This window comes from Tachyglossus aculeatus, unplaced genomic scaffold (genome assembly GCF_015852505.1).
Source record: "Tachyglossus aculeatus isolate mTacAcu1 unplaced genomic scaffold, mTacAcu1.pri scaffold_177_arrow_ctg1, whole genome shotgun sequence".
NCBI lineage: Eukaryota > Metazoa > Chordata > Mammalia > Monotremata > Tachyglossidae > Tachyglossus > Tachyglossus aculeatus.
The window spans coordinates 205,926-215,128 of record NW_024044898.1 but is presented as its reverse complement, the minus strand read 5'-3'; the positions used below and the strand labels follow the sequence as shown (position 1 = coordinate 215,128).

General features: G+C 55.9%; 1 protein-coding gene across 5 annotated transcripts; it reads right to left on the bottom strand.

Moving 5' to 3' along the window:
* Nucleotides 1–87: 87 nt before the first annotated feature.
* Nucleotides 88–8,977, bottom strand: LOC119923351 (C-C motif chemokine 27-like). 5 transcript variants are annotated; one of them, XM_038742777.1, is made up of 4 exons: nucleotides 8,713–8,977; nucleotides 8,075–8,257; nucleotides 481–613; nucleotides 88–236 (listed from the first exon to the last, which is right to left on the bottom strand). In XM_038742777.1, the coding sequence occupies exons 3-4, from the start codon at nucleotides 594–596 to the stop codon at nucleotides 122–124; spliced, it is 231 nt and encodes a 76-aa protein (XP_038598705.1). In that variant the 5' UTR covers nucleotides 597–613; nucleotides 8,075–8,257; nucleotides 8,713–8,977; the 3' UTR covers nucleotides 88–121. The 5 variants fall into 5 exon arrangements, with proteins under 5 accessions (XP_038598705.1, XP_038598701.1, XP_038598703.1 ...); XM_038742775.1 differs by lacking the exons at nucleotides 88–236; nucleotides 481–613 and adding exons at nucleotides 7,190–7,454; nucleotides 7,741–7,800 and having other exon boundaries at nucleotides 8,699–8,920; XM_038742774.1 differs by lacking the exons at nucleotides 88–236; nucleotides 481–613 and adding exons at nucleotides 7,190–7,454; nucleotides 7,741–7,800 and having other exon boundaries at nucleotides 8,713–8,920.
* Nucleotides 8,978–9,203: the final 226 nt, after the last annotated feature.

Here is a 9,203-nt window from a genome sequence, read left to right as displayed (position 1 = left end):
TGGGCCGGGGCAGGCCATGCTCGGCACTCTCCCCTCGGCCTCCCCGCCCCGACCGGTACCCCGTAAGCAGACGTGCAGGCCGCCGGAGAGCTCGACTTTACTGAGGGACCGGGCCTCAGCCTCACGCGCCTTGGGGAATCAGATGATCCCGGCCCAGCTTCCGCAGCTGCTTAAACCAGTGGGTCAGGGAGCGGTTCTTGGGGTGGACGCAGAGGGAGCGGCGTTTCAAGTGCAGCCTGTGGAGAGGAGCGAGGGGAGGGGTTGGTGGGGGGAAGACCCTGGGGCGGGGCCGGAGGGTGTGGGAGCAGGAGGGCGGCAGTCTGGGTCCCACGGGGCATGCTGGGGGCCCTAAGGACAGGATCGAGGAATCGCACCCACACCCGGCACCTGGACAGGGAGGATGCTGGTCCGGGCCAAGCCTGGCTCCGTGGGGAGGGTGGGAAAGGTGACTCCTCGGGGTCAGAGGTCAGGAGGACTCACACAAAGGCCTGGAGATGACAGTCCCCACCGGCTTCCTGCAAGTTCACCCCGATCACCTTGTTCAGGAGCTGTGGTTTCAGCAGGTGACGGCTCAGCTCTGTGCAGCAGGATGCCATGGGGACCGGGAACAATGCTATCCAGGGATACATGCAGAGACCGGAGAGGCTCACGTCACTCATAGTAATAATAATAATCATTCATTCATTCAATCGTACTTATTGAGCACCTACAGTGAGCACTGTACTAAGCGCTTGGGTGAGTACACTACAAAAATAAACAAACACATTTTCTGCCCACAGCAAGCTTACAGTCTAGAGGGGGAGACAGACATTAATAGAAATAAATAAATTACAGCTATGTTCGTAAGCGCTGTGGGGCTGGGAGTGGGGATGAATAAAAGGAGCAATAATTATCATGGTATTTGTTAAGTGCTTTATTCTGTGTCAAGCACTGTATTAAGCGCTGGAGTAGTGGGGTAGTCAGCCAGTCAGCCAGTTAATTGCATTTATTGAGCGCTTACTGGGTGCAGAGCGCTGTACTAAGCACTTGGGAAAGTACAAAAAAACCCCCAAAATAACATATTCCCTGCCCACCACGAGCTTACAGTCTAGGGAGATAGAAAACAAGGTAAGTCGAATACAATCCTTGTCCCACATGGGGCTCACAGTCTTAAGTGAGAGGGAGAAATTCCTCATTTTACAAATGATGAAACTGAGGCACCGGGAGGTAAGTGACTTGCTCAAGGGCACCCGGCCAGTAAGTGGTGGAGCTGGGAAGAGAACCTGGGTCTTCTGACTCCTGGGCTCCCCTTCTTCTGGGTCCTTCGACTCCAAGGTTCCTCTTCTCCTGGGTCCTCTGATTCCTGGGTCTGACTCGCAGGTCCCTCTTCTCCCAGTTTCTCTGACTCCCAGGTCCTCCTCCTGGGTCCTTCTTCTCCTAGTTCCTCTGACTTCTGGATCCTCTGATGCCTGGGTCCTCTGGTGCCCAGGTCCCCCTTTTCCCAGATCCTCCCAGTCCTGGGTTCCCCCTCTCCCAGGTCTTCTGACTCCCTGGTCCTCCTTCTCCTGCGTTCTCTGACTCTGGAGTCTCTCTTCTCCTGGGTCTTCTGACTCCCAGATCCCTCTTCTCCCATGTCTTCCATCTCCTGGGTCCTCTAACTCCCAGGTCCCTCTTCTTCCAAGTCCCCTGACACTCAGATCCTCCGACTACTGGGTCCTTTGACTCTCAGGTCCCCCTTCTCCCGATTACCCCTTCTCCCAGGACCTCTGACACCTGGGTCCCCCTTCTGGGTTCTCTGACTCCCAGGTCCCTCTTCTTCTGGGTCTTCTGATTCCCGGATCTTCTGATTCCTGGGTCTCCCTTCTCTCGTGTCCCCTAACTCCCAGATCCTCTAACTTCTGGGTCTCCCTTCTCCCAGGTCATTTGACTCCCAGGTCCCCTGACTCCTGGCTTCCACTTCTCCTGGGCCCTCTGACTTCCAGGCCTCCCTTTTCCCTCCCCTAACTCCCAGGTCCTCTGACTCCAGGGTCCCCTGAATCTCATGCCTCATTGCTCACTTCCACCCACCCAGGTCCCACTTCGGCCTCAGGCTCTGTCACCACGGGCCCAGCCTAACCTTATAATAATAATAATAAGTATGGTATTTGTTAAGCGCTATGTGCCAAGCACTGCTCTAAGCACTGGGGTAGATACAGGGTAATCAGTTGTCCCATGTGGGACTTACGGTCTTAATCCTCATTTTACAGATGAGGTAACTGAGGCACAGAGAAGTCAAGTGACTTGCCCAAGGTCACACAGCACACAAGTGGCAGAGCTGGGACTGGAACCCACTTCCTCTGACTTCCAAGCCCATACTCTTTCCACTGAGCCACACTGCTTCTCTTACTGGCAGGACCCTGGTGGGGCAGGTCCCTGGGGAAGCACAGACACGATTACCAAATCAAATGCCAATCAAATACCACTGACATTGATATTGGATCACCCTCCTTCATCTCTCATCCTGGCATCAGCGTCGAGCACATGTGTGCAAATACACACACACCTCTAGACCGTGAGCCTGTTGTGGGCATAGAATGTGTCTGTTGTTGTATTGTCCCAAGCGCTTAGTACAGTGCTTTGCACACAGTGAGCACTCAATAAATACGATTGAATGAATGAACATACGCACACTCTCTCTCTCTGGTCACACACTGACACTCACTCTAATTTCTTCTCCCAAGTCCATAGCACAACCTCCCTTTCCCTTCTCACACACACAGAGACACACCCAATCCCCCACAAGACTAACCACCCCCAGACTCCCAGCTCCCTCCCTCCCTGCCTGGGCTTTGGAGATTTGAGGGTAGGGAGGAGGAGGAGGGGTGGGAAGCAAAGGAAAGTCCCCTAGTTATTCTTGTACCTTTGGACCCCAAACCCCCACCCTCAACCCCTCCCCAGTCCTTTTCAACGCAACTGTCCCCATACCTCCTCTCCCCAACGCCTATCAGATCCCCAACCCTTTTTACCTTCCCCCTGGTGGAAACTGATCAAGAAGTGGGCTAGAGCCAAGGCCAGGGTCAGTGCTAGCCCGGGTCCCCTCATGCTGCAGGGGTATTGGCTGCTCTGTCCCCCACCTGGCCTTTTATCTGGGGTTGGGGGTGGGTGGGGCCTGATTGGGGGTGGAGCAAGGGTCCCCTCCCTCCCTCCCTCCCTTTCTAACTTATCCAGCATATATGTAGATGTGTCTGTGTGTACTTCAGAGGTGGGGTGGAGGGGTGCCGGGGTGGGGGGGGAAGGGTGGAGACCACAAGGAGTGGGAGATGGTAGGGTAGGGAGGGGCAGGTGACTTTATCAGCCCCAAAGAGAAACTTAGGGTTCTGATAAGTCAGAGCCAGGTGTCAGAGCAAAGATCCAGGTGTCAGGCCTCCCTGTGGCACTGACTTTTAGGCTGGACAAGTGATCAGCTGGGGCTATCCTGTCTCATAGCCCACCTGCCCACCCCATGGCTACCAACTTTCCTTCCCCCATCTTTCCAGACCCCCCAGCCCTCCCTGTCCCCTCCGCTCCTTGGCTTGGACAAGGAAAGGACTGATAATAATAATAATAATTGTGGTATTTGTTAAATATGGTTTGTGCCAGGCACTGTACTAAGCACTGGGGTAGATACAAGGTAATTGGGTAGGACATTGTCTCTGCCTCACAAAGAGCTCACAGTCTTAATCCCCACTTTACAGATGAGGCACAGAGAAGTAAAGTGACTTGCCCAAGGTCACATGGCAGACACGTAACGGAACTAGGATTAGAATATTTCTACCCTTATGGCAAAATTTCATTCAGTGCCTTGGTTTTCATGTATTATTCCTTCTTTCTTGTGGGAAGACTAAAATTCATTTGCCAAAGTATGTCACTTGCTCTTTGACCAATTGTTGTATCATAGTCTCCCAAGCGCTTAGTACAGTGCTCTGCACACGGTAAGCGCTCAATAAATACTATTGAATGAATGAATGAACACAGGTCCTGCTGACTCCCAGGCCCATGCTGTATCCACTAGGCCATGCTGTTCTACTGGAGAGAGGAGGACCCAACCTGAGCTCTCAGAGTTAGGGGTGCTCAATGAACTCCAGGGGCACATGGAGGCCCTGGAGTGGAAGTGAGGCTGGCGTGAGCTGGAACTGGCCTGGGGGGAACAGAACCTGGGGGTGGGTCAACCCTAGCTCCCAACAACAGTATTTTTGAGGTTGCAGTGGAGGGGACATGCCGTACATGTGTATTGTGGTATGGAAAAAAGCTGGGGACATGATGTGTGTGTGTGTGTGTGTGTGTGTGTGTGTGTGTGAGAGAGAGAGAGAGAGAGAGAGAGCTGGGGCCAGGGCTGCGGCCATTTCAAGGTAGGTGGGCTTAGCCTGCAAGGATGGGAAACACATTGGAAAAGCAGTGTGGCTGGGGAAGTAGCGTGGCTCAGCGGAAAGAGGACGGGCTTTGGAATCAGAGGTCAGAGGTTCAAATCCCGGCTCCGCCAATTGTCAGCTGTGTGACTTTGGGCAAGGCACTTAACTTCTCTGTGCCTCAGTTACCTCATCTGTAAAATGGGGATTAAGACTGTGAGCCCCCCGTGGGACAACCTGATCACCTTGTAACCTGAACAGTGCTTTGCACATAGTAAACACTTAATAAATGCCATCATTATTATTATTATTAAATCGAGGGAGGGGCTGGTGGGAGGAGAGGCCGTGAAGGTCATTTTGCGGGGTCTGACCCAGATCCATTTGGTTGCATGGAGGCAAGCACACACCACTATCCAGTGCAAAGCTGTAGAGAATGCCTGATTACAGAGGTGCCCCTCCTGTCCACCACCCTGCCCCGGAATGGGGTTGGGTCACCAGTGACCCTGGGAGCCCAGAAGCTGAGATTCCAGTTTCTGCGCTTCTACTGCCAGATGAGGCTGCAGATAGAGGTGTCAGCAGAACCCGCCCTCCCCTGCACCCCCAGCTGCTGGGAGTGAGGAGAAGCCTTCCAGACCCTTGGGAAAAGCCCTCTCCCTAGAACTCTCCTTCCACCCCATCCCCCGGCCCATCAGTCCAGCAGCCGGATTTATTGAGCCCCTACTGGGGACCAAACGCTGTGCCAAGCACTTGAGAGGGTTCAGTAGAATGAATAGACACAATCCCTACCCTCAAGGGGCATACAGCTGGGGAGTCTCCCCAGTCTGGGCGTATCGCACTCCACCCTGCCAGCCTGTTGGGGCAATGGATGACAGTGATAAAGACAGGGTTCCATCAGTTAGGGGAACTATTCCCTGCCCTGCCCTGGGGTGCTGGGCCTCCTGCCATCCTAGAGCCTCTTCCTCTCCTACCCCGCTTCCCCTCCTACCCTCCACTTCAGCCCGGCAGACGGGAGGGTCTTGCCTTGGGCGGCCACGGGGGGGAAGCTCTTTAGAAAAATGCCATCTCAGAAATGGGTACCCTGCCCCTAGGTTTCTCCTCTCCACTCTCAAACCTGACCTCAGCTTCAACGGGATTGCTCACTTGATTCAGAAGACATGAGGACAAGCAAATCCCCAGGCCTCTAGCCTGTGAGCTCATTGTGGGCAGAGAATGCCACTGTTTATGGTTTTGTTGTACTTTCCCAAGCGCTTAGTACAGTGCTCAGCACACAGTAAGCACTTAATAAATACGATTGAATGAATGAATGACTCCACTTTCATCCAGAGCTCCATGATACCAAGAAAGGGTCTCAGGTGGGAGATGGAGAGAAAAGCCACCGAGCGTGTGTGGAATGGAGGCAGAGACATCCAGGCTCCTCTGAGCACAGGGTGCAGAGCACACTAATAGGAGGCACTTGGGAATAGGTAATAGCAATAATAATGATGGTATTTGTTAAGTGCTTACTATGTGCCAAGCACTCTTCCAAGTACTGGGGTAGATACAAGGTAATCAGGTTGTCCCATGTGGGGCTAACAGTCTTAATCCCCATTTTACAGATGAGGTAACTGAGAAGTGAACTGATTTACCCAAAGTCACACAGCTGACAAGTGGCGGAAGCGGAATTAGAACCCATGACCTCTGACTCCCAAGCCCAGGCTCTTTCCACTAAACCATGCTGCTTCTCCAGAGGGTACTTGGAGGTAGTCCCACAAAATCTCAGATCCTCTCTCTTCCTTTTTTTAAGTGTATTTGTTAAGGCGCTTACCCTGTGCCAGGCACTGTACTAAGTGCTGGAGTAGGTATGAGCTAATCAGGTTGGACACAGTCCACATCCCACCTGGGGCTCACAGTCTTAATCCCCATTTTGCAGATGAGGAAACTGAGGCCCAGAGAAGTGAAGTGACTTGTCCAAGGTTACACAGCGGACGGCTGATGGAGCTGGAATTAGAACCCAGGTCCTTGTGACTCCCAGGCTTGTGCTCTATCCACTAGGCCATGCTGCTTCTCTTCCTCCTGAGGAAGGCCTCCAGTTCTCGCTTCCTGCTGTCTCCGCTCCATTCATTCCCACCAGACAGCTCCTGTTTCCAGTGAAGCCAAAGTCCGGAGTATTTTTGGAGGAGACGGGCTCTCAGTCGGGTGTGGGAAGGGGAGGGGAGGGGTTTGTCAGAGAAAAGTGTGGCGGGCTTAGCCAGTGAGGCTGGAGGAGAGAGCTGGGTGACAGATAGATGGGAGGCCAAGAGGTAAGGGGGCATTGTGGGGGAGATGTATGAATGCCACTGATTGATGGATTGAGATGGGGGACACGCTGGGGTCCCTCCGCTGAGGGCCCCTCTCCAGGGGCCAGTGTTGGCATGGACATGTCCTAGTCATCAGCTCTTATCTGGGAAAACAGTGGCAGGGGCGGGCAGGGAGGGGGGAGAAGGTGGGGCCAGATGGGGGGGAGGGGAGTGGGAAAAGGAGGGAAGGGGTCCCACACTCTGAGAGTCGCACCCTGCACCCTCCCACATGAAACCTGCCCCTCCCTTCCGATCTGGCTGCTAACCTGTCCCCAAAGCGTGCGCCCCACCTTCTCTCCACCTCACGAATCTCCCACACTTTCCATCCCCCTCTTCCTTCTGGCTCACCCCTCCTCTCTCTCCAAGCCACCCCACTTCTCCTGCACCCCCAGATCCTCTTCCAAGTCCTTCCCCCCAAACACGGCCCCCTCCCCTTCAATCTCCATGCCCCGATTCTTTGCCCCCTCTTCCCTGCGTTGACGCCAGAACAGTGGAGACAGACAGGGACAAATGACAAGAGCCAGATCCGGATCCATCTTTACTCCTCGGGGTTGTGGGGGGGCTATAGGTTGCTTGAGGGGCTATAGGCTGTGGGGTCCCCAGGCAGGGCTATAGTTCGAGGGGGTCCCTGGCCAGCTGCGGGTGGTGGCCTCCGGGCAGGATGGAGGGGTGAGCCGGGCCGAGGGGGCTGCTCCGGGTGGAGGCCAGAAGGGGGACCGTGTTGTCGAGGTTTCTGGACAGGCAGCTGAAAAGCCGCGACACAGGGTCCGGCTTCTGCCTGCCAGTGGGGGTTGCCCTGGGAGGGGGCCGAGAGAGATGGGTTTGAGAGAGTGGCCTCCTCCCCCACAGCCTGCCCCCAGCCCAGTCCACCCCCACCCCATTGCTCAGCTTCCAACTTTAGTTCAGGCTTGAGTCTCGGCCCAACAGAATGGAGGGCTAGCCGTGGGTTCTGTCTTCCCTCTGGCCAGCAACCTGCAGCAAGCTCCGTGCCCCCACTTCCCTGGCTCCCCACTGAAAACTACCCTCCCCCAGGATTTATCCGCCCTCTCCCAGGGTGGGCTCCTGTTCAGCTCCACCTTTACCTCTTCTCCCTCTTCCACATCCGCAGCCAGGGGAAGAAGTAGAAACAGCCCCAGTAGATCCTGGGACGGGAGGGAGGTTGGGGGGAAGATGCATCAGGGGAGGGGAGGGCCAGGTGGGGAAGGATCATGATGCAGTGGACTTGTGGGGAGGTCATTAGGGTCAGCGACAGAGTGGGTTGAAGGGTAGACCGACCCCCCTTCCCTTGAGACCCCCCTCCTACTCTCAGCCCTTCTCCCCCAGCCCTAAGCCCCACAACTGCCACCCTGTATGCCCTGCCCACCATCCCCCACCCTCTGCCAGGCCTCTCTGGCCCCTGGACTGTACTGGACTCACTCCTCCTCAGTCTCCTGGGCCACTTCGTACTTCCTCAGCACAGACATCTCCACTCTGGGGCCACAACTGACTCCTGGGGGGGCACAGCGGGGCTCCCGAGGCTGACCTCCTCCCCCTGGCAAGGCTCTGCAGGCCCTGGGCCACCTCCGATGGCCCTCTCCAGGCTTCCGCCTCCTCGGGATCCTAGGGGCGAGGGAGGAACTGAGGTAACATAGTGGGGGGGACCCCGGCGGACGGGACAGGAACCCCCACCTTCCTTCCCCCGCTTTGTGACATTAGGAACCTAGGCCAGAGGGAGGCAGCAGAAAGGAGCATGGGGGAGCGTGGGCAGGCCCCAGTGCTAGCTTTAGAGAAGCAGCGTTGCTTAGTGTAAAGAGCTGGGGCTGGGAGTCAGAAAGTTCTGGGTTCTAATCCTGGCTCCGCCATTTGTCCCCTGTGTGACTATGGGCAAGTCACTTCCCTTCTCTGGGCCTCAGCTCCCCCATCTGTAAAATGGGGATGAAGACTGTGAGCCCCACGTGGGACACCTTGATTACCTTGTATCTACCCCAATGCTTAGAACAGTGCTTGGCACGTAGTAAGCGCTTCACGAATACCATCATTATTATTATTAATCATAATAACCCTATAATAATAACCCAATGAGGCCTCTTCTGCACCTAGGCGGCTGCTCTCCCTCCCGCCCTCGAGCAGGAGGCTGTTTCCAAGGCAACAGCGGGAGGGTGACGTCACAGCACGGGGATGCCTAGGGGTCGGAGGTCGAGGGTCTCCCGACACCACAAAGCCTCGAACGCAAGGTCCGGCCGGGGTCGAGGCCGATGCTGCCCAGCAGGGGGCGTCAACGTCTGACGGGGAGAAGGGGAGGAGAGGAGGAGCGAGGCTGGCCACGCCCACCGCCACGCCCAATGGGAGAAGAGGAGGAGCGGGGCGGGCGTAGGCCACGCCCCTCCCCCGGAGAGGCCACGCCCACCTCCTCGCCTACCATAAGCGGATTGGTGGAAACCAGGAGGGGGCGGGCTTAGGCCACCCCCCTTCCCAGCAGAAGCCACGCCCACTACCCCCCATGCCCGCCTCCCCGCTCCCTCATCCCGCCCCAGGATGAAAAGGGTTTCGTCCCCCGCGCAGCCCG